Source organism: Balaenoptera acutorostrata, chromosome 9, assembly GCF_949987535.1.
Source record: "Balaenoptera acutorostrata chromosome 9, mBalAcu1.1, whole genome shotgun sequence".
NCBI lineage: Eukaryota > Metazoa > Chordata > Mammalia > Artiodactyla > Balaenopteridae > Balaenoptera > Balaenoptera acutorostrata.
Genome location: NC_080072.1, coordinates 10,385,670 through 10,410,798, shown reverse-complemented (window position 1 = coordinate 10,410,798; position 25,129 = coordinate 10,385,670). Strand labels below are relative to the sequence as shown.

Below are 25,129 nucleotides of genomic sequence, written 5' to 3'. Positions count from 1 at the left end.
CATCAGATTAAGAAACTGGACTGGGCCTAAGAGCAGCATGTCCTTCAACTGCCAATGACTGTGAAAACCCTTCAGATGGCTCTGTGCCCTCGAATTTCACTTTTCCTATCGCAGTGGCCGACTCATACTCTAATTAAGGGATGCTGGAGAAAGTGTTCCTCCTTATTCAGTCCAAATTTGAATTTTCACAAAATCTTTACCAAACAGACTAGATCAAACCAAGAGAATTCTCAGAGCTTTATCTTAAAACCTTGTTTTGTTTGCACCTCTTGCCCTCCCAGCAGTCTACCAAAACCCCATCCACACTCCTTCATAGCCTCCAACTCTCCAACAACAGTTTTCTTTTGGAATCGTGATTCGGATTTACATAAAAATACAAGTTTGAGGGCTTCATATTCTGTTGAGAACTTGGTTCAAGATGATTATTCCCGGGTTCTGGACATTTGCGTCCTTAACAATTCTTGCATAAACAAACAAGGCAAACCCAGCACTGGGCTGGGCCATTCTAAACCCTCTTCTCCAACAGCTCCCTCTTGTAAACAACAGCCCCAGGCAAAGCGGACTCCTCTCTTTCGGGTGAGTACGGACATTCCTCACATCCCTCCACCTCCTGTACCTCCCAGGCTCTTGCCCCAAAGTCGCCATCATCACCGCCCCTTCCCCCCTAACCACACGAGGCCAATCTCGCGGCCCAAGCAACACCGCACAAACAACTCACACTCCACTCTCTGTCCCACTGGGCGCGTCCCTGTCCTCGAGGCCAAGTGACCTCCGAGAACGAAAGGGGACCCTCAAGAGCAGCTTTTACTCCCCCAAAGGCGCGTGTTGAGACAGCTTCTTTTAAGCCGTGGGCTGTGGGAGGTCCCTCGGCCGCCAGCGCCTTCCATTCCCTGGGCCCGGTCCTGGCGGCAACCCGGGGGCCGCGGGCCTCCCTAGGCCTCGGTTCCCCCCAGCTCCCTCCGTCACCGGGGTCTCCTGCCCTGGCAGCCTCACCGGTCACGCAGCCGTTCACGGCGGTGGGCTTCTGTGCCGTTACCACGTAGTTGTACGACATGTCGAGGCCTGGGGCAGCCCAGCGGGACTCAGGCGAAACGAAAAAAATAGACGGACACGAGCAAACAGACAGGGAGCCCCCACCCGCGCGCGGCGAACTCCACTGCCGCTGTCTCCGCCCCAGAGACACGTTGCAGGCCAGAGCGGCCGGAGCGCGGGGCATCACGGGACGGGCTCACCTGGCCTCTTGGAGGACTCAAGGCGCCGAGGCGGCCAACCAAGGGAGGCCCCGCCCCCCAGAGGCCCCGCCCATCTTCTACCCGATCTTGGAGTACCCGGATGAGGGCGCCCTGTCCGGTCTTTGGGAAGTAGCGGCGGTTTCTGAGGTGGTGGACGTGGGCGAGAGCTGGTCGCGGAGGTGCGCCGACGCCTCCTCCTCCTCCTCCGGAGCTGACCCGCCGACCTCATCCCTACTCCGCGCCCCTTGCCCTTTCCCAGACCCCGTCCACTCCATCTTCCTTGCTCCAGGAGCCTTCGGGGTTGTTCCCCCTTTTGGAACCGGAAGGTACTGCAGAGGCCTAGAGAGGGGAGGAAGGTGACATCAATTTGTGCACCTCCCAGACTAGAACCGAGGTTTGTACCTCCCTTCCCCTAGCTTTCCCAGTACCTCTAAACCCAACCGTTCCCTGACCCTAGATTGACCGATCACTCCGCTTCACCTGGCATGCGCGGGGGGGGGGAGGCACTTAGGCTCTCCCCTCTCCCCTCTGAACTTGTGTTTGTGTTTGAGACTTTGTGTTTCAAGGGCCCAGCAGGCCACTTGCCCAGCACAATTAGTCCCCCCGTGGCTGTGCAAATTCTGACCTCAAACACAAAACCAAAAATTCCCTGGTGAGAACCTTAGTGACCCAGGAAAGCAGTCAGTTAGCCCTGCAACTTCCAGGCCACTCCACATCAGACAGGCCCTGCAAGGAGTAGGGGGAGAACCACGTGGCTTGAAGCACCTGCTGCAAGGCCACAGAGGAGGCAACCCCCATTTTACAGATGAGGAAGCTGAGCCTCAGGGGAACTGGTTTACCCAAGATCCCCCAGTAAGAGACAGAGCTAGGTGCCGAGGCAGGTGTGGATTCTTTCCACTGCAGACACATGCAGTGAGCCCAAGACCCTGGATGACTCCAAGACACCTCTGAACCTGACTGAACTGAACGGAGCTAAAACGTCGTTGTGGTTTACTGTGTGGTTTTCCGCATCTGGGACTTTCTGCCTTGCTTTAGAGGCATTGAATTATCAGTAGAAAGAACACGGGATTTGCAGAAAAACTAAACATAGGTTTGAGTCCTGGCGTTTGATAGTATGACCTTGGACACATCACTAGAGCTCTCTGGGTCGGTTTTCCAAAAGCAAAATGGAGTCAGACTCAGCCCTCACCTCCCTGGTGTGGTCCCAACACTGACAAGAGCAAGTGTGTGAAGATCTTTATGAATGTATTCACTGCATGCGAGGCCTGTGTAATAGATGAAGTTACTCTGTGGGTAACTTTGCCCCTTGGTGATAAGGTGGGCACCACTCCTGAGCATAAGGCAGCCGTGTGCCCAGCGTGGATCAGTCAGTGTTCTGGCAGCCAGGTGCAGGCATGAACCTTGGTCAGCCCCATGCTCTTCTCCATCCCCAGCTCACATTCTAGAGTTTGGACTTGGATCAAAGTCTGGGGCAGCTCCCTAACTACTAGGGCCCTGAAAGCATGATTGTGCCAGTAGGCTGCAAGTGCCTTCAGCAGCTCATGTTGTTACCCCCTCCCGCAGATACTGCTTGCCACCTTCACTGTGCTCAGGCCCGGTAGCACCCACGGGATTACCCATCCTCCGGCAGCTCAGTGCGAAGGTGTGAACTCAACTTCCTTCAGAGCCTCCCCACCATGGTGAGTCCCATGAGGGCCAGGGCAGAGGAAGGGCACTATGGTCTTGGGGCAGTAGGGGTGCCAGCCCTGGGCATGTTGGAGTTCCTTGCTCCCTGACCAAGAGATGCTGCTGCCTCCTGAGGTTAAGAGAGAGGGTCATCCTCCGTCTCAGGGCCTGACTTCCCTTCATTTCCCAGCTGGGCCCAGCCAGGCCTGTGGCTGCAGCCTCTGAGTCCCTCCAGGGCCCATCTGCCCCTGGTCCGGGTCATGCCTTTAGATAAGAACATTAACAGCTGCCTACTCTGTAATAGACACTACCAGTCACAGGAGTCGTGAAGAAGGACCTGGTGCCCCTTCCAGAGCCTTGGGCATGTGTGGGCTTGTGGGATCTACACTCACTGCAGGAGGCTCAGCATGCCCCTGGGCATGCCCCAGGCCCATTTCTAGAACTGATCTGGAGGAAAACAGGCCTGGGCAGACCTGGGTTCAAATTTCAGCCTACCACCAACCAGCTGTGTGATGTTTTACCAAAGACTTGATCTCTCTGAGCCTCTTTCCTCATCTGCAGTTTAAAAGGTGAGATGTTGATCAGACCAGGGTCCTAGGGGCCTCCCATATTTGCCGGGTCGACTTTTCTTTCTTTTTCCATCCCCTCAGGGCACTGGGAACCAAAGATGGCACTGGACCCCAAGCCCTCCTCTAGCTCTGGTTTGGGAATGGTTGCAAATCCCAGGCAGGACAGACTGTCAGGGATGGCGAGGGAGCACGTTCTTGGAGGGTCGTGGTGCTGGAGACTGGGCTTGGAATTGAGACCCACTCTCAACTTCATTGCGTATTCCAGTCCCTGGCAGGCTCTGAGAGCCACAAGCCCGTGCCCTCCCTAGGACAGGACCTCTGCCACTCTCAGCCTCCCTTCAGCCCCTGGGGAGAGCAGCATGATAAGGCCGAAATGGAACCAGCTTTGGAGCCAGGTGGACCTGGACACTTGCTGGCTGTGTGACCTTGGGCAAAGTCATGTAAATCTGCCTGTTTCTTCACTGGGCTAATTCTCCTCCATAGGGTTGTTGGAAGATTAAATGAGATGTGCTTAAAAGCACTTAGAACGAGGTGTGGCTCACAGGCACTGCTCTGGCCCCGCCAGACCCAGGAAAGGCCAAAGTTTGCATGAAGGAACGGAGTTCTGGCAGGCTTGGGGAAGGGGCCTCCGGGAAAGCTCAGCTGCAGGCTTCCCCCAGGCCACCAGGTGGTGCTGGTAGCCTGACCCTCTCTGACCCTATTGGGCACCAGTTTCACTGTTTGGGACAAAGGTAGGAGCTGCACACAGTCTACAGACCTCATTCAGCTAGCTCCAGCTTTTCAGAGCTGGTTGAAGAAGGGAGTGGCTCCTTTGCATTCAGTTTTTGCTATATAGCGGGCATATACTCTAGTTTATTAAATCCCTATTTTGCAGAGGAAGCAGATGGGTGTGGGCCCTGTCTGGCCCCCTCCCCTGGCACAGAAGCGCCAACCTGGAGCTTCTCCTCCTTTGACAGAAGGCTGTTGGGCCCCAGTTTTAAATTTTATTTTACTTTATTTATTTTATTTTATTTTTTTGGCCGCACCGCGCGGCATGCAGGATCTTAGTTCCCTGACCAGGGATCGAACCCGTGCCCCCTGCAGTGGAAGCTCGGAGTCTTAACCACTGGACCGCCAGGGAAGTCCCCCAGTTTTATTAATTTTTTTATACTCGGGACTCCAGTGACCCCATTTTCTTTGTATCAAAGCCATTCTGCAGGATAAATTTAAGCCATAAATTAGTTACTGAATAAGAAGTTGCAAAATAAGAAATCATGGGAACATCCACCTTATAAAAAGATGCCTAATTCAAGGAACCACTGTTGCCTGGAGTTCCTGGGTGGGTGTGGGCTAGGGGTCTTAGTCATAGCAACGTGGCTGGGCAGGATGTGGGTACCCTGCCAACTCTACCAGAAACTCCTCCCACTCCTCTGCTACAGACCTCCAAGAAGCTAGTGAACTCGGTGGCAGGCTGTGCCGATGACGCCCTTGCTGGCCTGGTGGCCTGCAACCCCAACCTGCAGCTCCTGCAAGGCCACCGTGTGGCCCTCCGCTCTGACCTGGACAGTCTCAAGGGCCAGGTGGCACTACTGTCGGGTGGGGGCTCTGGCCATGAGCCCGCCCATGCCGGTGAGCACCCTGGGCCAGAGGAGGCAGTGGGCTCTGGGCAGAGTGGACGGGGGGCTCCTGGGAGATCTTTGGTGCTGTTAGGAGGTTCAGGACAGAGCCTGGCCCAGAGTCAGGAGCCCAGTCCTGGCTCCGGCTCTCCCACTCCCTTGAGCTGTGACCTGGGGCCAGTCGTGGCCTCTCTCTGTGCCTCAGTCTCTACATCTGTAAAAGCACAAGGTTGGGCCAAATGACCTCTCAGGCCTTTCCAGCTCTGACAGTCGGTGATTCTGTGAATCCTCCTGGCCTCCCAGGCCCAGCTGACCTGCCGTCCCCTCCTCCATGAAGCCTTCCTGACTTTTCCAGCCTAGCGCAGTATTCCTCTTCCCACCATGCATTTTCACATTCAACATGGACAGTCCTGGATTGTTTCCTGTTTAGTGCCAGGCATGTGAACTCTCCATGAGAGCTCGGGGATGGGGGCATGGGGAGGAGTAGGGACCAGGCTTTGTATCCTCTGTATCTTTCCTGTTTCTCTCTGGCAAATTCATCCATCCATTCAGCAAACATTCATGAGCACCTATTGTGTGCCTGGCACTGTCTGGCCACTAGGGGCGCAAAAGTGACCCAGACAGACAAGGCGCCTGTCCTCATGGAGCTTCTACTCTTCTTTGGGGAGACAGAAACCAGGTAAACACATAAGTGAAAGAGATCATTCCAGATCATGTGAGTGAGGTAGTGAAGACAGGAGAGCAGGGTAAAGGGACAGCGAGTAGCTGGGCATGGGTGAGTGACTACTTCATTTGGGAGGTTGGGGAAGGCCTCTCCAAGGAGATGATAGATCTGGGGAGAGCAGCGCAGGTACTCTTCTGCACCACGTGCACAGTAGGGCTCACCAAACCATGAAGGCCAGGAGCGTGGGGAGCCCCAGGGATTGCAGGCACAGGTCCCCCCACAACATCCTCTCCCCACCTCTCTGTCTCAGGTTTCATAGGGAAGGGGATGCTGACAGGGGTCATTGCGGGAGCCGTGTTCACCTCCCCAGCAGTGGGCAGCATCCTGGCAGCCATCAGGGCAGTGGCCCAGGCAGGCACAGGTAAGCCTGGCATGCGGGAGGGGCTGCTGTGGGGAGCGCAAGTGCTGATGGGGCCCTACCGACTGCTCCCGCAGTGGGGACCCTCCTCATCGTGAAGAACTACACTGGGGATCGGCTCAACTTTGGCCTGGCCCGGGAGCAGGCCCGGGCGGAGGGCATCCCTGTGGAGATGGTGGTCATCGGGGATGACAGCGCCTTCACCGTCCTGAAGAAGGCAGGCAGGCGTGGGCTCTGTGGCACAGTGCTCATACACAAGGTGAGGGTCCCCTCCTGGGACACAACTGGCCAGCCCGTCCCAGCCCTGTCTCTCCAGGCAGCACCTGGTGCTGGACCTTTCCAGCCATCTATCCCACACCCCCCAAGAAGCCACTCCTTCCCCAGCGCTCCCTTATCCAGGAGGGCCCCACCGTCCCCAAAACCATGTCCGCCCGGATCCAGGCATTCATCCTCCCGGCCCCTTCCCTGCCCTTCGCCACCTGCAACCACCGCCCCGTCCTGGTGACCCTGCTCCCCAGCGCCTCCAGACACACATCCTCCTCCAAGCCCTGCCCTTCCTGTCTCAGCCTCGCTTCACTGCTCATCTGCTCGCGCCCGGGTGGCTGCAGCTGCCTCCTCAGCCGGCTCCCCTGCCTGCTTCCTGCCCGCCCCCCAGTCTCTTCCCCACACCACCCCAGAGGTGTCTTTCGAAAATGTGTATCTGACCAGGTTGTTCCCCTACAGAAAGCCCCCCAGGGTTCCCAGAGTAAACCCAGGCTCCTCGGTCAGGCGCCCACCACACTCTTGCCCCTCCTCCCTCAAGTTCCTCTCCCATCATCCCTGTGGTCCCCTCATGCTCCATTAACACCAGTTCCCTGTACCACTGGGCTGTGGCTCACCTTTGGGGCCTTGCTGCTGCTGAGTCGTTGGCCTCGAAAATCCTTTCCCTGTCCAACCCCCCTTTGGCCTGGCTACGTCCTACTGTTCTGTGGAGGCCCACCTCTGACGTCTCCCTCTGGGAGGTTTTCCCTCCCACCACACCAAGCACGCTAGGACCCCTCCTCAGTGTTCCCGTAACACCTGTCCATCGTCGGATTTGCCACCTCACATGACATGTTCAGTTTGTGTTGTCTTTCCCCAACCCCTCCCAGACCGAGTTCCTTCAAGATCGGGACTGTGACTTAGACGCCTCTTTTCCCCTTTTCAGCACGTACTAGATGCTTGGCGAAAAAGTGGGTAGGTGGGTAAAGTGAGCCACGGTGTATATGCCATGGAGAAAGAACTGTAGGCTAGGAATTGGGAAACTAGCCACCAACCGACTGTGTGACACTGGACAAATCATCTCCCCTCTCTGGGCCCATCTCTCCATTTGTAAAGTTCCTCTGGCTCTGGGATTCTTGAATATTCCCGGCAGGTGCCCTAAATATGGTGGGCCAGGTTGATGCGGCAGGACGAAGAGATTCCCTGTTCCCAACTAGAAATTCAGCCCCAGCCTGTCTTCTGCCCTCAAGCGGTACAGTGACTCCTTTCCCGTTGGGGGCCTATCTCTGTGTGGGTGCAGGTGGCGGGTGCCCTGGCTGAGGCAGGTGTGGGGCTGGAGGAGATCACAGATCGGGTGAGCGAGGTCGCCAAGGCCATGGGTGAGTGCCGGCCCAGGGCTCAGGGAGGAGGCGGGGGAGGTCGAGGTCCCCCTTGGACCGGGAGCAGGTTCCTGGCAGCAGCACAGGAGGCCTCCCAAGTCACTCCCCAGGGGCTGAGGGAGGGTCTCCCTGCGGGAGCTCCTGAGAACAGCAGCCTTGGGTCCCCGAGCCAGGTTTCTCTTCCATCACTGAGATGAAGAGTCTGACAGCTTGTCTCGGTGAAGAGGCTTCCGAGGCATTGCTGCTGCCTGACGCCAAGAGCACAGCGGTCGTCCCTTTCATACCTCATTTCTCTTAGGAACCCTGGGATTGAGCTTGTCCTCCTGCAGTGTCCCCGGTTCCAAACCCACCTTTGAGCTCTCAGCCGATGAGGTGGAGCTGGGCCTGGGTAAGCTTGTGACCTCCGCCCCCTCCCCGGTCCAGCCATGCCTGCTCCCTGGGTTTTTCCCTGTCTTCTGCCCTGGGAGCCATGTACCTGGTCCTTCTGCTCATGTGGAGCCGTCGCCTAGGGGGTCTTAGTATTTTTAAGTGGGTGCATGAGGCCCTTCTGGCCCAACGTGCCTGATTTCTACCAGCTTTGCCCTCCACACGCAGGGCTCTGGCCACAGGGGCTCTGTGCCTTGCCCACCTCCTTGCCTGTGCTCCCACCATTCTCAGGTGCCCCTGCCAAGATGCAGCCCCTCTTTCAAGAGCCGTTCAGAGCCCACCCCAGCTGCAAAACCTTCCCTCTTCCTCTCCTGTGCTTCCCAAGTGATGGGCAGAGGCCTCAGCTGGCCTCTCTGACTGCCTCTAGTTAAGCTACTTAACTAGTTAAAAGTTAAGGGGACTTCCCTGGCGGTCCAGTGGTTAGCACTCCGTGCTTCCAGTACAGGCGGCGTGGGTTCGATCCCTGGTCGGGGAACTAGGATCCCACATGCTGCACGGGGCAGCAAAAAAAAAAAAAAAAAAAAAATTAGAAAAAGAAGTAAAAGTTTTGGCTCTCTCCACCACCAAGCCAGAGATGGTGTATTTTTCATTATTTTGTCAGTTTCCCCCCAGCCCGCACTCCCCACGTCCACATGCCTAGCCTAGTGCTGAGCACTTAGAAAATCCTTGACCAGAACACACTGAGCGAATCCCCAGGCCCCGAGCAGGTCAGCAGTGCTTGCATCTATCCACAGGGATCCACGGGGAGGCTGGCGTGCGCCGGATAAAGGTAGGTGAACTTCCCGGTGAAGGTTGGCCCAAGACCAAGGCCCCCAATGCAGCTCACTCCCGGCTCCCTCTGACAGATGGCGACCGCCGACGAGATTGTGGAGCTCATGCTGGATCACATGACGAGCTCCTCCAACATGTCCCACGTGCCTGTGCAGTCCGGTGAGGGGCCGTCACACTGTCTCCCAGCCTTTCCTCCCGCTCTGGGAATGGGGCCCAGAGTCTCACCTAGGTGTCGTGTCTGCCCACAGGCTCCTCAGTGGTGCTGATGGTCAACAACCTGGGTGGCCTGTCATTCCTGGAACTGGGCATCATAGCCGACGCCGCCGTCCGCTCTCTGGGTGAGCCCCACACTGAAGGGGACCTCCTGACCCCCAGGGCTTCTTCCTTCCAACCCTTTGAAGCTGGATGTAAGAAAAGCAGCTGAGATAGGGTCTTGCAATGGTCCAGAGCATGGGCTGTACACGTTTGTCAAGCCCAAGTTAGACGACGGTCCCTCTGCCACTTACTTGCTGGGTGCCTTGAGCCTGTTGCCTTGTCTGTAAAGAGGGGGTAATAACAGTACCTGCCTTATAGGGTTGTTGTGAGGATTAAATGGGATTAAACGTTATGTAACACACTTAACACAGTACTTGGGACCTGGTAAGAACGCAGTAACTGAGACTACTTATCTGCCCCTGTAGAAGGGACACCTCCAGGGAATGTGGTCATTCAGGGCATCACTGAGGGATGCCCCAAGGATATCTGACCGGCTCCCTACTGACCTCAGAACCCCAACTCCCAAAGTTCTTGTTTTTCTCTTACTCTATTTCTTTCTCTGATGCTGTGGGGGGGAAGTGCCCGTCCTTCCCTCCTTTTCTCACACACTTCCATGCTCTGGTACTGCAGAGGGCCGAGGGGTGAAGATTGCTCGTGCCCTAGTGGGCACCTTCATGTCAGCCCTGGAGATGCCTGGCATTTCTCTCACTCTTCTGCTGGTGGATGAGCCCCTCCTGAAACTGATAGGTGAGACCTGGAAGCTGGGGTCAGCAAAGCCAGGGGCCCCTGGAGCTGGAAGGAGCCAAGGGGACTTGGAGAGGCCCCATCAGGGCTGACCATGACAATCAGGACCCTGTGGAGAGGCCCCTTCTGGCTTCCCCAGCCTTCTCCAGCTCTCACTTGACTGTGAAGGAGTTGGTATTAGGATCCTCCCCCAGGGACCCTCCCCTTTCCCTTGTACACAGCACTTGCTTTTTGCAGTGGAGGGAACTGGGCCACCAGGTGGGGAGTCCAGGCCCCACTTGATCCCTGGCCGGCCAGCCTGTCTCTAAGAGAGTCATCCTGCTGTCCCTAGATGCTGAGACCACCGCCTCGGCCTGGCCTAACGTGGCCAAGGTCTTGGTGACTGGGCGGAAGCGGTGCCGGGCTGCCCCCGCCAAGCCCCTGGAGGCCCCTGATTCCACTGCTGCAGGAGGTACAAGCCATGCTGTTGGGAAGGGTGGCCCAGGGCTTTGGCCTGAGGCCTAAAGGGTGCAGGGAGTGCAGAGGGGCGTGGAGGGGCCCTGGCACCCATACCTCCCACATGGGTCACGTTCGGCTGTGAGAAGGACCAGGCAGGCCTCCTTCCCACTGCCCTCCCTCTCCAGGCGCAGCCTCGAAGCAGATGGTGCTTGTGTTGGAGCGGGTGTGCGCCACCCTCCTGGGCCTGGAGGGACATCTGAACGCCCTGGACCGCGCCGCCGGCGACGGGGACTGTGGCAGCACCCACAGCTGCGCTGCCAGAGGTTGGTGCCAGGACCCACCTGGGGCAGCAGAGGGGGTGGTGTGGCACACTGATGGTGACGTTTTGGCATTTCATGAACCAGAAGGATTTCAAAAACATCTGGAGTGCTCACGTGGGGTTGGCAACTTTTATTTTGCCAAGAGAGGTCGTTCACAAAACCTAGCATCCCTTTCACCTGTTTTCATAAAGAGACACTTCTAACACTACAAATGTAGGAAGGTTGTTATCGCAGAATAAAATGTAATATTTTACAGTGAATAAAAACTTTAGATTATTCTAAAGGGAAACTCATTCTGTTCTTATTTTTCTCAGCCTAACCAGACTAGGTAAAAGTTCTTAATTATCCAGCAGCATTGAATCAAGAAAAATGTATTTAGTGCCAACCACAGGTCAGGTGCTGCCCTCGACTCTATGGATAAAATAGCGAGCAAAGCAGATTAAAATCACTGCCCTCGTGGCTTATGTTGTGGTAGGAGAGACAGACCATGATCAAGGTAAATCAGTAAAAGACAAAAATAAAAGAAGCAGGGACGTGAGGAAGCATCATCACCTGTTGGGTGGCTGTGGAGGTCCCTGTCCTGACCTGTTCCCACCCCTCTCCAGACTGCAGCAGGATATAGAGGGAGACTGGGAGTCTCTTCATGTTGGTTCCCTCAGCCCCACCCAGCACCCATTCCTTCCGGCTGGCAGCGAGGCCTGGGTACTTGGTTGGAATCCAGGCAGATGGGAGGGTGGGTCTCTGAATTCCTCACCATCTCTCTCTGCCTGCAGCGATTCAGGGGTGGCTGAAGGAGGGCCCACCCCCTGCCAGCCCTGCCCAGCTACTCTCCAAATTGTCCCTCCTGCTACTGGAGAAGATGGGAGGCTCATCCGGGGCGGTGAGTGCCGGCAGCCCCCAGGGGCAGAGAGCTGACATGGACGGGTCCTGGGTTGGCCGAGGCCTGGGCCAGCCCCGTGTGCTCAGCATCCTGGCCCTCCCCAGCTCTATGGCCTTTTCCTGACTGCTGCGGCCCAGCCGCTCAAGGCCAAGACTGACCTTCCAGCCTGGTCTGCTGCCATGGATGCCGGTCTGGAGGCCATGCAGAAGTGAGCCAGGGACCTGGGCCTTAGACCGGGGGTGGGCTGGGGAAGGTGGTTGATGTCACCCACCCCCGAAGTGATTCCCTGCAGGGAGCCTCATTTGTTCTCTTCCCTGCCAGGTATGGAAAGGCTGCCCCAGGGGACAGGACTATGGTATGTATCTGGCCCAGCCCTTCCCGCTTTGAGCGTAGAAGCCCTGCAGGCCACCCTCAGTGGCAGGGCCTGTCCTCAGCCCCTCTCCTTCACCTTGTCCAGCTGGATTCTCTGTGGGCAGCAGGACAGGAGCTCCAAGCCTGGAAGAGCCCAGGGGCTAATCTCCAAATCCTGACCAAGGCAGTCAAGGTGAGTGAGGCTGGGCCCAGCCACCCAGGGAGACAGACGCAGAACCACCAGGCTCCCATCTCCATGCGACCTTGAACAAGTTAATATCCTTTCTGTACCTCAGTTTTCTTCTTTACAAAGGGAGGAGAGCACCTGCCTCAGAGGGTTGCTGTGGGACTGAAAAGATACGTAGGGTGCCCACACAGGGTCTGGGACATGGCAGGCCCTTGGTGGATGGTGGCCCCTTGCCTGGCTAGCAGTGTGGGGTGTGACCCCTCCACCCTGGTGACGGTGCTGGGGCAGAAGGGTCCGGGGTCCATGGCAGGAAGGAAGCCCGGTGTGGCTGCTTCTTGAACCTGCTCCACACCCCCACCCCTCAGAGTGCAGAGGCCGCAGCCGAGGCCACCAGGAACATGGAAGCTGGAGCTGGACGAGCCAGTTACATCAGCTCTGCGCGCCTGGATCAGCCAGACCCCGGGGCGGTGGCGGCCGCGGCCATTCTCCGTGCCATCCTGGAGGTCTTGCAGAGCCAGGATGCGTGAATGCCTCGCTGGGCCTCAGGGCCTCACTCACTGCTATGCCCAGCGGCCACTGTCACTTATTTCTGCCTTAGAACTGTCGTCCTCCCGCGCACCTCTCGCCCTCGGGGCCTGTCTTCTGAGTTCAGCAGGAATTCCTCCACCAGCCTGCAGAATTCCTCCACTGTAGAAATTGCAGGCCCAGAGTGGGTCACTGACCTTTCCCTCTTCAGGGAAGGGGGAGTCCTAGGGTCACCCGGCTCTGCCCCCAGCCAATTCTGAGCTTCGATGATAAGGCTTTTCCCTAGGTGGCAGCACAATCTTTAACTGGCAACGCTAATTTGGTTTTAAGACTCCCTGTGAAAGGTCTTCTGCACCTGAACTGAGTGTGAAAAAGCAAGCCAATAAACCACATTGAAGCAAAAGAGCTGCTGCTTCCTCTAAGAGACCTTTATCCAAGCGTGTGAACAAGTGGGCCCACTAACGCCCCCGACTGAGACCTCACCCCACCACTGAAATGCTCATCTCCCATCTCCTACCGCCTGAGACCCAAAGGCAGGGTCTGTGCAGCTGGGCCAGCTCCACTGGGGTCCCCATTCCTGTGCTTCCAATGCACACACACCTGATGGGTGTGCTTTTCTCAGCACTAGACCAACAGAATTCACTGATTCTTCAGGAATCAAATGGGCAAGCGGGTCTCCAAAAGGAAAAGAAATCACCATATTCTAAGGCTCAGGGGTAGAACAGAAACTGTGCCCAGGCCAGCCCATGGGTCTCTCTAGAGCCATCACTGATGGCCCCTGGGAGAGCAGGAGGGGCTGCTGAGTCTACGTGGTGTCTGGTGGAGACCGCACGGCGCACACCTGGCCCATACTTGGCGCAGGGGGGCGGTTAAAGGCACTGGCATGGATTCACTTTAGACATAGATACGACTTCAAATCCTGGTTCTGCTTCAGACTAGCTACATAAACTCAGGCCTATTATTTAGCCTCTTAGGATCTGTAAAATCCGAATGGTGCCCACCTCGTGGGCACGTGGAAAGGATTCAAATGAACTGGTGAAGATAAAGGCCTCAGGAGTCCAGGTGCTTACTCACTGGGAGTTACCAGTATCACCGATACGTGCATCCAACTCCTTGAGTCGTCTGCTTCACCACCAGGTGGCCTCAGCTCATCACACTTGGAAGGGGGCGACCACTTACTTTGCCCAAACTTGGCTGCAGGCTTCTTCAACCCCTTGGCTTCCCTTTTTCTGCCCAGGGTACCCTGTCCCTCAGCCACACCACAGGTCCCTGACCACAAGGCACAGTTATCAGTGAGCACAGATGCACACACCCAGCAGCTGGGAAGGAAACTGGCATCAGGCACCTGGACTGTGGATCCCAACTCTGCCAGTTCCTGGCTGGGTGACCTTGGGCAAGTCACTTACCCTTTTTGAGTGTTGCGTTTCAGATTATGAAATAGGAAACATCTCCTTCCTTGTAAGATAATCAAGTGCTCAAGGGCCATTCACTATTAAAGACACGCACACGAACCAAGAGTCACATGCGATTCCAAGAAGACAGTCATGCGGTTCTTTGGTGTCTTCAGGTCTGCCCATTTCCGGGTCTGAAGGTCAGAACTAGCCCGAGGCTTCTGCAAGTTGCCCAGAGCTCACTTAACCACAGTGTCATTTCAGCAGAGAAGGCTTTGATTCTTAAAAACACGTTTAATGAAAATCAAGCTTCGTAAGTGAAATGCCTACCCATGCGGAAAGAGGGGGAACTGGTCCTATGACCAAGGTGCCTGGCAGTCATCCCCGTGGCTTTTGAGGGCTTCAGCCACTTGAGAAGTTCTGTCATAGTCCTCCTGCCAGCATCTGGCCACGTGGGGTGGGGTGGACAGTCAGCCTCGTGGCCCCTGCCAGGGAGTAAGGCCCACTCGGGACCCCAGGTGTCATGCTGCTTGTCACCTAAGCACAGCAGTATGGAGCCTGGGACCTGGCAGGGCTTGTTTGGAGAGGGCAGTGCCAACACTTAGGAGAGGAGCAAGACGCCACCACAGTCTCGTCGGAAGAGCAGCGGCACACTCTGGCATCGCACCCGAGACTGGGTGTGCCAGGCACGTAGCCATCGTGGGGGCAAGTGAGGCACTTGGACGCTCAGTGAGGAACGCCTCTGGAGGTGGCCTAGCTCCCAGGGCTCTGCCGGGTACAATGCACCACGACTTTGGCACGTTTCATGGCAAGCTGGAGAGTGAAAATAGATGAGCAAGTGCCCTGCCGAGAGAGCAAGGTTGAACCTGCCCGGGGACAGGCAGGCAAGCCTGGACCCGTTGAGGGAAAGGAAAGGAGGCTCGAGGCACCCCTGCTACTCCTCCGTGGGACAGGCTGTTCGTAGGAGAGCAGGTTACCAGGGCTCATAAGGCTGTCTGACAGCCCGTGCGTCATAGGGAAGGGCCGGGATCCAGGCCCCAGTTGTAGCAGCAGCTAGAAGGGCACATACGACACACGTCGACACAGAATGCAGCGACGGGAAACAACAGCGAGCGGCCAGCTCCTCAGCTTCCCCTCTGCAGAAGCAGCTCTGCCGTTCTCCCCTGTCCTTCCATCGCCTCACCGTGTTCCCGCCCAGCCTCGTGTCCAGATGGGCTGGAGGGAGGTAACAGAGCAGATGAAGCCTGGCCCGGGGCAGCGGCCTAAACTTCAAGGGAAAGCCGAGGAAGCATCGGCTCCCTCACTTTTCACGGTATGGATTGCACTTGATTCCCAGGTCATCTGAGCTCTCGGGATTCTCTACCACATCCCTAGGGGTGTGAGGGGAAATGAGCTTGACTTCATACGAGCAGGAGCGGCGTGAGCAGCCAGGGCAAGGAGGGCCTGGGGTAAACGAACAACCTGAGAAGTCAGTGCCAAGAAGAGGTGGAGAAGCCAAAGACACCAAGGAAAGCATGTGGGCAGCAAGCTGTGGAGAGAGCAGGTCCACCACAGAGGCGAGGGGAGACTGGACGAGAGCCCCAGGGAGAGCAGAGCTGAAGGAGTCCAGACCGCACCACCGACTGCTCCTGGCAGCCCCTTCCTGCTTCACTCCCCGCCGTGCAACAGGGCCTGGAATGACAGGCAGATGCACGCAGGTTAATGGCATAACGTCAAAATGGCCCCTGACCTGCAGGAGTCACGCCAGGCCTGAAATGCTCAGACCCCAACCTGCAGGGCGAGTCCCAGCCCATGCCACCACACCTTTCAGAGAAGCTCCGAAGTCCCCTCAGCCAATACACAACCCCATCTCACCATGTCCCTCAGGTGCCTGCGTGGCCAAGAACAGGCAAAACCTGCCCCAAGCACTCAAATTGTCACCAAGCACCCACTAGATAAGCTCCCATCCCACTAGACGAGCCCTAAAGCTGAAGAAGTAGAAATTACCATACCCCCCTCATCATGCTCCAGCCCGTCCTTGGAGAAGATAAGGCTACACTTCCCCTCATGAAACCACAGCAATCTGGGGAGGGGAGTAACCCCCATCCTCTCCCAGTGGACAGGCCCCCAGGAGCCTGAGCCTAAGCAGCTGCACTTGCTGCAACGGCCAGGAGGTGCTGGGTTGATACCGGTGCTCCCCATCAGCCAGCCTAACCCCACCTTCAGGCAACTTGGTTTCCCACCACGTTACTGGGTTGGTCTTCCCGGCAAAGCCCAAGTCTTTACTGGGTGACCCTTCCCTAGACCCGGCCTACCCCAACCTGGAATGGGAGACCAAAACCCCATACCTGTCTTTCGGCCTGCATCCCCAGCTCTGGGCGTTTCCAAGACGAAGCCAGTAGGATATAGAGCACCAGCAGCCCGAAGACCACCACCAGCATCCCAGAGCAGTTGGCAAAGACAGCCTCACTGGGCAGGCTGGAGTACGAGTTGGTGCCATTTTTCCTGAGGATGACAAAACAATGTGGGCGCTCGAGAAACTTTTCTACCTGTTTCTGCCCCATGCGAGACTCGGTGCCACTAACAGAGGATGAGAAAAGCTTCCCAGGACCTGCTGTGACCTGGAATATTAACATACTTTCCAAGTCTCTGCCATGGCAAGTGTCTGCAGAATGCTTTTTCCCTGTGAGGAAGCTAAAGCTTCCAGACGTGAAATGAACTTGTCCCGAGTTACATAACTAGGAAATGGCACAGCCAAGATCTATACCCAGGTCTGACCTCAAATCTTGTTTGCTTTTCAGTGCACCCCCACTACTTCAAAGAACGGAGAATGGTAGTGGTTAGGCATGCAGGCTCTAGTCCTAACACAAAGCTCTGCCACTTACTGGCTGTGTGCCCTTAGGTGCATTACTAAACCTCTCTGTGCCTCTGTTCCCTAATGTATAAGTGGCAATGACAACAAATGTTGTAGGGCAGTTAGAGGATTAAATTTAAGATGTTTAGAATAGTTTCTGCCACAGACGAGGTTCTAAATCACTTTGATGCTGGGTAAGTATTTGCTGACCAGTTTACCAATCTCAGCCTAAAGAAAGACCAATTCCATTAACCTTCCAGATCAGGAATGAGCCCCATCCCAACAGCTTTCCTCCCTTGGATGGGTCCTATGATCATCGAGGGCATCTTCTGAAGACCCTATTCCTTCCCCTCCACCTTAGAGTTGGGGGCCCCGTCCCACTCACAGACTGAAGAAAAGCTTCTCATTAATGCCGGAAATGACAGATGCAATGGCCAGAGAGAGAATGGAGGCTCCAAAGAAGACATGGATGGGTTTAAGGAGGCTGCGCAGCTGCACGGACGCCCAGGGCAGCAGGAAGACCGCAAAGCCCAAGAACCACTGTGGACACAGGAAGTACCTGATTGTACCGTGTGTGACCAAAGGCACGCCAGGTCATCCCACCCACCAGTGCCTCCTACCCATCAGTGAACCTTTGCCCTTCTCTCCCAGCTCAAACCTCCCCCCAGGCATTGCCCCAGCACCACACCTAGCCTCCTCACTGGGGTCTGTTTGTCTTACACAAAGGAATGTAGGAACGTAACCTACATGAAATGCTTAGCTATCCCCAGTCTCCCGCAAACCCAGCCATCCTTGTTTGTCTCTGCTTCCTTCCTGTCCTGGCTAACAAAACTCCTCATTTGTACAGGGCTGACATCAGAATACGGATACTACTTCTAGAATTGCTTCTAGTTCACAGAAAGCGGGGAGAGAAGAGGGCGGAAAAGATGATTTAGTCAGTGTGGTGCGTGCTGTGACAGAGTTAGCTTAGAGCGCTCCAGCACCACAGGTGGGCCGTGTGAGGGGTACGAGCAGGAACAGGGTGAATTCGGGAACCACCAGTCTCCCACAGCCCTTCAAGCTGCCGATCCTACAGGATGTGCCCTGCAAGACCGTCTCCAGGCAGTAAGCACAAGGGATATTTGGTGCTGATGCAAGTGAAGCCCCAACCAGAGCTGGCAGCTGTGGGAATCCAAAGGAGAACAGAGAGTACCCACCTGACAGGCGAAGAGGAAGACGGTGGTGATGCCCAGCCAGCTGTGCAGGGAGTAGAGATTGGGGATCTTTCTCTGGTTGTGGAAGTCAAAGACGGCGTGCAGCCCCAGTACAGTCAGGATGAAGGCCAGCAGGTGCATGGCTGCGTGGCCGAATTTCCAGGGCAGCTTGGGCCCTACCCATGACTGGGGCAGGCGGTAGACCAGCGATGCTGTAGGAGAGAGAGCAGTCCCAGGGCGCGGCCTCTTCCCCTGTGCCCACCCGTGCACTAGGGGAATTACCCTGCCGTGATCCCAGACAGCCTCCCAACAAGAGAAGAAGGAAATGCTAGGACGTCAGTGTCAGCTCCTCAGCATCTTCCATCCTTGCGTCATTTCTGGTACAGCCACCAGCCATGAAGTGGGGAGAGGAGGGACCATGATAAAGGGGAGGAGCAGGAGGAGGGACAAACTAGGCGTCTGGGATTAGCAGATACAAACTACTGTATATAAAAGAAACAGGTCCCTACTGTATAGCACAGGCAACTATATTCAGTATCTTGTAATAAGCTATAATGGAAAAGAATCTGAAAATATATACATATATATGTGTATTTACATATATATATATACACACACACACATATATATATATCTGAATCACTTTGCTGTACACCAGAAAACACAACACTGTAAATCAACTATACTTCAATTTAAGAAAGGTCGGGGGGGTAGAACAGGTTTCATGGACTTGCCATTCTGTCATAACAATAATAAATGCCACTTGTATACAGTTTTACAGGTTGAAAAGCAATGTCACATTCATTATTTCATCTAACCAAATGAATTCTCAAAACTGAAGTGAGTTGTCAAGGACACAGGCTTTAAGGTTAGATAACCGAGGTCCAAATCCAGTTTCTTCCTCTCAGCTATTTGGCATCTTTCTAAATCTCAGTTTCCTCATCTGTAAAATGGAGGCAACAATAGAGCCCACCTCACAAGCTTCCTGTAAGAACAAAAATGGGAGGATGTATCCAAAGTACACGGGGTAAGCTGCTATTATCAATGTCATCATTATTCCCATTTTACAGGTGGAGAAAATGAGACTCACCTGGGCCCCAAGGCCTGCCTCTGAATGCATGGGGCAAGGATGGGTCTGGCAGGAGTAAGAAGATCCCTCAGGTAAGGACCTGACTGTGCCACGAGAGGCTTCAGCGTCCTGCTCCCTAGAGCAAGGGCTGGCGGACTGCCGCTCACAGGCCGGGTCCAGCCCGCTGCCGATCTTTGTGAATAAAGTGTTTTTACTCCATATGACTAAACATCATTTGTTGAAAAGAACATCTTGTCCCACAGCTCTGCAGAGCTACCTTTCCTCACTTGTCTATTCACTTATCACTACCACACTTTTTTTTTTTAATTGGAATACAGTTGATGTACAATGTTGTATTAGTTCCAGGTGTACAGCGAAGTGAGTCAGTTATACATTTATATATATCCACTATTTTTTAGATTCTTTTCCCATATAGGCCATTACAGAGTATTGAGCAGAGTTCCCTGTGCTATACAGTAGGTCCCACGCTGTCTTAATTACAGTAGCTTTATAATAAACCTGAATAGATGGGAGAGTAAGCCCTCCAACTCTGCTCTTTTTCAAAACCTTCTTGACTAATCTTGGCCCTTTGCATTTCAAGATAATTCAGTCTGATTGTCAGTTTTCACAAAAATAAGCACTGAGACCTTGGGGTTGAAATTAACCTACAAAATGATTTCAGGAGAATTTACATCTTTACAATGTTTAGTCTTCCAATCCACTTACACAGTAGTATATCCCTCCATTTATTTAGGGCTTCTTTAATTTCAATACAGTTTTATATTTTTCTCTGTAGAAACCTTATATGGCTTTTGTTAGATTTATGCCTAGGTAATTAATGCTTATGGATGCTATTATCAAATTATATTTGATATTAAATAATACTTTAAATAACATTAATTTTAAAATTTTTACTTATTTTTTCCCAGTTTTATTGAGATATAACTGACATACAGCACTGCATAAGTTTGTGTAGAGCGTAATGGTCTGCCTTACATACATCATGGAATGATTACCACAATAAGTTTAGTGAACATTCATCTTCTTATATAGATACAAAACTTTAAAAATAGAAAAAAACTTTTTTCTTGTGATAAAAACTCTTTGGATTTACTCTCTTAACAGCTTTCATATATAACATACAGCAGGGTTCATTATATTTATCATGTTGTACATTACATCCCTAGTACTTATTTATCTTAAAACTGGAGGTTTGTACCTTTTGACTGCCTTCATCCAATTCCCCCTCCCCCCACCCCTGGTAACCATAAATCTGATATCTTTTACTATGAGTTTGTTTGTTTTTGAGGTATAATTGACCTACAGCACTATGTTACTTCCTGTTACACAACATAGTCATTCAATGTTTCTGTACATTTCAAAGTGATCACCATGATAGGTCTAGTTATGATCATCACCATACAAAGATATTACATAATTATTGGCCACATTCCCTACACTGTACCTGTGCCTCATTTGTTTTGCAACTGGAAGTCCGTACCTCTTGCTCTCCCTCACCTATTTCTCTCCTCCCCCCACCACTATAAATAAAGTTTTATCGGAACACAGCTACACGTTTCCGTGTGGTCCATGGCTGCTCTCACAACACAGTAGCAGAGCTGAGTAGTTGCAACACAGATCATAGGGCTTGCAAAGCCTAAAGTATTTACTGTCTGGCCTTTAACAGGAAAAGTCCGCCAACCCCTGTCCAAGAGTATCCATGAAGCTACCCTTCTCAGATGCTCCCGTTTGCACGACTTCTTCCTCCAAATGACACCTGGGCCCCAAAACAACCCACCCCACCCCACCCCCATAGCCCTGAACCCGACAGTAACACAGGCCAGGATGGAGCGGGACAGCGCTGCCCTGTACGGGCCCAGGCCACACCACGTCTCCTCTGCTGACCTGTACTCACCAGCACTGTAGACCACCACCATGCCCGTAACCATGAGCACCGGGTGCCAGTTGAACATGAGCATGGTGCCATCCCAGGCAAAGCCACCTTGCCAGGACCGCATCCAATAGATGGTGGAGAGGATGCACATCGAGCCCAGGGAGCACAGCACCACGACAGACAGATAAAACCATCCCACAGCCATTCTGATCAAGCACTCCTAGAGGAAGCAGAAATCACACGTCGCTGTTGGCTCGGGTGCACCCCACACGCAGGCTAAAGGAGGTAACGTTGACCTTGCTCTTGGCCGGAAGGGTGGTGCCCCTGCCATCAGCCTGGGCACTGTCCCATGAAGCCTTGATGGCTGGGTGAACCCAATCTCTGGTTATGAACAATGAGTGAGGCCCCGCCCCAGCACCTGGCAGCATACAGTGCAGCCAGCTTGGGCCTAGGGCTGGCCCTGGAGAGAGGCCTCCTCTGCTGTGGCTGGATGCCAAGGCTCTAGATGCAGAGCCCTAGGATGCGTCTCCCCTCACAGGACCAGAAGGTAAAGAATTATAACCCCACTCCCCATGAAAAGAAAGGACAGAAATCAAAATCCAGGCTAGATCACACAAATGCCCAGGCCTTCAGTTCTAACGTAAGGAGGCAAAAATCACAATCTTCACACTACTATTAGGCCACTTGGGAGAAAGTGCTATAGGATCCCACTTCTGCAGCAAAGTTCTTCCCCAGACTGTGACCCCTATGGGCTAATCCTCCCACTGGGAGGTAAGGTGGGGTCTTCAGAGTCCCCATTCGCCACACCTTTAATTGAGCAAAAGCCCCCCAGCTGTCTCCAGACCTGAAACTTCTGCTTTCTCTTCTCTGGGGAAAGTCCAGAGGAGAAAAGAGGAAGCAAGAACTCATGATCTAGAAAGCAAGAGTTTATCTTGAGGTTTCCACGTGTACCTGATAAACTCAGAAACCAACTCTGGTTTCAGGCATGGTGAATGCCTAGCCCCCTAAGCAGCTGCTCTTAAAAGCCAGGCAAGTGGGCGTGAGTTGGCAGGCAGTCTGCAAAGCCACAGGACGCCCCTGCTTTCAGCATGGGCACAGCTCTCAAGACAGGCACACTGCCCCGTGGACTCAGGCCAAGAAGCTGACACAGTGGCTTCCTGCAGTTGAGGTCCCTCAATCTGAACCAGCTAACAGAGAAGACGCCCCTGAAATGACCAAGAACTCCCAAGGAGATAAAACACTTGACCCTCACCTTTATACCTAGTTGCAGGCTGACAGAGTGGTGGCCTGGACTCCAATTCTTATGCTCTGAGGCTCCTTGAGCAAATCACTTAACATTTGTAGGACTCAGTCTTCTCATCTGAAAGAAAGCCATGGCAATAGGATATAACTTACTGAAAGGCAGCTATGAGCAGACACCACACCAGAACCTTACACACATGATCCCATCTACTCATCTTGACAACCCCGTGAGGAGTTATCCCCATTTTACAGATGAGGAAACTAAGGCTCAGACAGATTAAATAGGACCCAGTAAGTGGGCAGGGAGTTTCAAACCCTTGTCTGTTCGGTTTCAAAGCCCATGTTTTTAATTTGACCACAGGTTGTCAGAGGGTCGAGAAAATATATGTAAGCACATTGTGAGAGTACAGTATTGTAATTTTCTTAGTATTGTTACAGCATTTCATCCTAATGACTAACAAAAACCTCAAGCTCATGGCCCCCATGGCTGCCCAGGCCTCTCAGTGGCCCCAATTCCATGTCGTGCCAGCTCTCTCCATGCCAGGTGTCCACCTAACCACAAACAGATGCTGAGCTCTCACAAAGAGATCCAAGGTGGCAGTAATCTCTGAGAAAGCAAGATCTGAGGTCTGGGGGAAAAAATAAGCTTCCAAGAGATTGGAGGGAGAAAATCATGCCACCTGATTTCTGGAAGCTTTCTGCCTTAGCTACTGAGCTCAGAGATTTGCTACCCAGCCTCAGAGTTATCCCCTTAGTTCCTGTAAGGGCAGCGGAAGTTTCAGGTCACCAGAGGTTCAATCACCCCCCCAGTGAGTGTCAGCACAAAGGAGCTCTCGGTCAGCAGGCTCCATCCACTGAATAATATCTACTTTTATTTTTTTCTCCCCTTTGCAGAGGAAAAAAGAAAATATAATCCAAAAGGGACCACATCTACCCCCCTAGAAGAGGTCCTGGATTACTGCTCTGGGACAGACTTGGAAAAGACAATGGGGACACTTCCCTGACAGATGGCTGGAATGTTTTACCAACAGTACACAGACAAGCCCTCCCTCTGCTCGAAATAGAGAGCAAAAGGAGAGAAAAAGGAAGTATGCAGTGAAAATTGCGATCCAAATGCTAAGGATATCCTCTCATTTATTCCAAGAGAACAGGATGTGCTAAGATTTCAGGATGTGCCCACCAGTCCTATTCTGCCCTCACTTGTAGAGACACATTCTAAGACAAAAGTCGGTGAACTCCTGTAAAGGGCCAGAATGGTAAATATTTTAGATTTTGCAGGCCATACGGTTTGTCACAACTGTCATCAACTCTGCTGATGTATTGCAAGAGCAATCATAAATAATACCTTCACAAACGAACATGAGCTATGTTCAAAAAAACTTTATTTATGGACAATGAAATTTCAGTCTTTATATCATTTCCACATGTCACAAAATATCCTTTTCTTTTTTTTTTTCAATCATTGAAAAATGTAAAAACCATTTAGGCCGGCCAGATTTGGCCTGTGGGTCATGTTTGTTGACCCTGATCTAAGGAGTCTACTCTCCAACCTAATACACTTCTCAATCCCTTAGCAAAAAGGATTCTCCCAGGCTGCACTAAAACAGATGAGGCCCTGGGGTAGGAAACGGGTATATCCTACTTGGCCCTAGCCTTAGGAAAAGGCTCTATTCCAAACCCTTCCACAGTTATTTAGAAGTGCAAATAGATGAAGGAACAGGAAGTCTGTTTGTTGCTCCCACTTCTCAGATGAATGGTGCGGGCTTTAGGAATCCTGAGAACCAGATTTAGGGCTCAAGTCCTGAACTCTTATATTACGGATCAAAAATATTCGGTCCCAAAGAAGGAAAGTGACTTGGCCACGGTGAGTGGCCGAGCTGGTACAAGGCTCCAGGTTCACTCCCCCTGTGCTCCAAGGACTCCTCACTTCCAAACGTAGCTTCCGTTAAGTCAGAGACTCAGGAGTGACGGGCCCTAAATGCCACTCAGGGGGTAGATAAGCAAGGCCCTCCTTAGCACCAGAGTGATTACAGCCCTGCCCTTCGTACTGCGCTCTGGTCGGCCTCAGGTGTCCAGAGAAGGGTTCCAGGAACCCGGGGACCGATCCCTGACTCCTCCGCCGGGACCAAGAACCCTTGGTCCCAGCTAACCTTGGGTGCAAATTAAGGCGAGGGGCTCCACCTGCTGACTGCGACTTCCGAAGAGCTTCTGTGCTTTCCAAAGGGCTTCCTTCCACCACCTGTGGAAGGAAGGGCACAGAGAACGATGTCCATTTCCTAAAAGAGAAAACTAAGGCCGAGCGAGGGGTCGCGACAGCGCGAAGCGAGGCAGTAGCAGAGCCAGCACTCGAACCCATGTCCCTGAACTCCCAGCCCGGGCTCTTTCTCACCCCCGAACCACAGTGGAACGCAGGGGTACTGTGGTCTCCAAGACCCGCCTCTTGCCACCCGGCGCCGGACCCGCCGCTCCCGAGGCTCCTGGGAGATGGAGTGAGAGACTCTCAGAAACGCCCGCTATCACCAGTCACAGCCGCTCTACAGCCAACTACCGGGGCCGCTCCATCACCTTATAGGCTTATAGCACTTCCGGTCGCGCGCGCGCCCGCGCGCGGCCGCCTGGGAAATGAAGTCCAGAGCCGCGGGGTCGCCGGCTGACAAGGTGATGACACTAATTCCAGTTCCTCCGCGGGCGTTTCTTCCCCAAGCCCGGGCTTCCAGGGACCAGGAACGCCGTCACGGATCGGTCCTGTCCCTCACCCCCACCCCCTCGAGTCCGTAGAAGCGGAAATGTTCGGGCCGACGCGAAGCCTCTGGCCAGGGGCTGGCCCTAGGGGCGTGAAGCCTTGGCC

The 25,129-nt window shown here is 53.8% G+C and overlaps 3 protein-coding genes across 8 annotated transcripts in view; 1 reads left to right on the top strand and 2 right to left on the bottom strand.

Moving 5' to 3' along the window:
- The window catches only part of DDB1 (damage specific DNA binding protein 1), a 31,271-nt gene extending 30,067 nt beyond the window's left edge, over positions 1-1,204 (bottom strand). Inside the window, exon 1 of the mRNA XM_007174450.2 lies at positions 994-1,204. Within this exon, the coding sequence (XP_007174512.1) occupies positions 994-1,054 (61 nt within the window). The 5' untranslated portion in view covers positions 1,055-1,204. The remainder of the gene's footprint in view (positions 1-993) is intronic.
- A 109-nt stretch (positions 1,205-1,313) lies between these two features.
- TKFC (triokinase and FMN cyclase) lies at positions 1,314-19,900 on the top strand. Of its 3 annotated transcripts, none has more exons than XM_057553410.1 (19): positions 1,314-1,626; positions 2,796-2,911; positions 3,326-3,466; positions 4,885-5,074; positions 6,036-6,146; positions 6,221-6,402; positions 7,684-7,762; positions 8,061-8,150; positions 8,923-8,957; positions 9,034-9,118; positions 9,208-9,297; positions 9,845-9,961; positions 10,290-10,409; positions 10,582-10,719; positions 11,490-11,596; positions 11,701-11,804; positions 11,918-11,951; positions 12,054-12,140; positions 12,500-13,051. In XM_057553410.1, exons 5-19 carry the CDS (start codon positions 6,053-6,055, stop codon positions 12,659-12,661), a joined length of 1,524 nt encoding a protein of 507 aa, XP_057409393.1. In that variant the 5' UTR covers positions 1,314-1,626; positions 2,796-2,911; positions 3,326-3,466; positions 4,885-5,074; positions 6,036-6,052; the 3' UTR covers positions 12,662-13,051. The 3 variants fall into 3 exon arrangements, with proteins under 3 accessions (XP_057409393.1, XP_007174501.2, XP_007174500.2); XM_007174438.2 differs by lacking the exon at positions 3,326-3,466 and having other exon boundaries at positions 1,334-1,411; positions 1,522-1,626; XM_007174439.2 differs by lacking the exons at positions 3,326-3,466; positions 12,500-13,051 and adding an exon at positions 19,147-19,900.
- LOC103012860 (lysosomal membrane ascorbate-dependent ferrireductase CYB561A3) lies at positions 14,349-25,038 on the bottom strand. 4 transcript variants are annotated; one of them, XM_057553411.1, is made up of 9 exons: positions 24,847-25,038; positions 24,671-24,758; positions 24,463-24,520; positions 22,292-22,399; positions 21,061-21,259; positions 18,080-18,288; positions 17,269-17,423; positions 16,378-16,534; positions 14,349-15,721 (listed from the first exon to the last, which is right to left on the bottom strand). In XM_057553411.1, the coding sequence occupies exons 5-9, from the start codon at positions 21,242-21,244 to the stop codon at positions 15,698-15,700; spliced, it is 729 nt and encodes a 242-aa protein (XP_057409394.1). In that variant the 5' UTR covers positions 21,245-21,259; positions 22,292-22,399; positions 24,463-24,520; positions 24,671-24,758; positions 24,847-25,038; the 3' UTR covers positions 14,349-15,697. The 4 variants fall into 4 exon arrangements, with proteins under 4 accessions (XP_057409394.1, XP_028020356.1, XP_007174507.1 ...); XM_028164555.2 differs by lacking the exon at positions 24,847-25,038 and having other exon boundaries at positions 24,432-24,520; positions 24,671-24,833; XM_007174445.2 differs by lacking the exons at positions 24,463-24,520; positions 24,671-24,758.
- Between the last annotated feature and the right edge of the window lie 91 nt (positions 25,039-25,129).

Bases quoted from the DNA above. Each gene is read 5' to 3' on its own strand.
- TKFC (XM_007174438.2), top strand. The intron at 11,597-11,700 runs GTGAGTGCCGGC...GGCCCTCCCCAG, and splicing joins TGGGAGGCTCATCCGGGGCG to CTCTATGGCCTTTTCCTGAC. The intron at 11,805-11,917 runs GTGAGCCAGGGA...CTTCCCTGCCAG, and splicing joins GGTCTGGAGGCCATGCAGAA to GTATGGAAAGGCTGCCCCAG.
- LOC103012860 (XM_057553411.1), bottom strand. From the start codon at position 21,244: ATGGCTGTGGGATGGTTTTATCTGTCTGTCGTGGTGCTGTGCTCCCTG. The intron at 16,535-17,268 runs GTGAGTGGGACG...TGTCATCCTCAG, and splicing joins GAGAAGCTTTTCTTCAGTCT to GAAAAATGGCACCAACTCGT. The intron at 15,722-16,377 runs GTATGGGGTTTT...CTGTCATTCCAG, and splicing joins GGATGCAGGCCGAAAGACAG to GCCCTGTTGCACGGCGGGGA.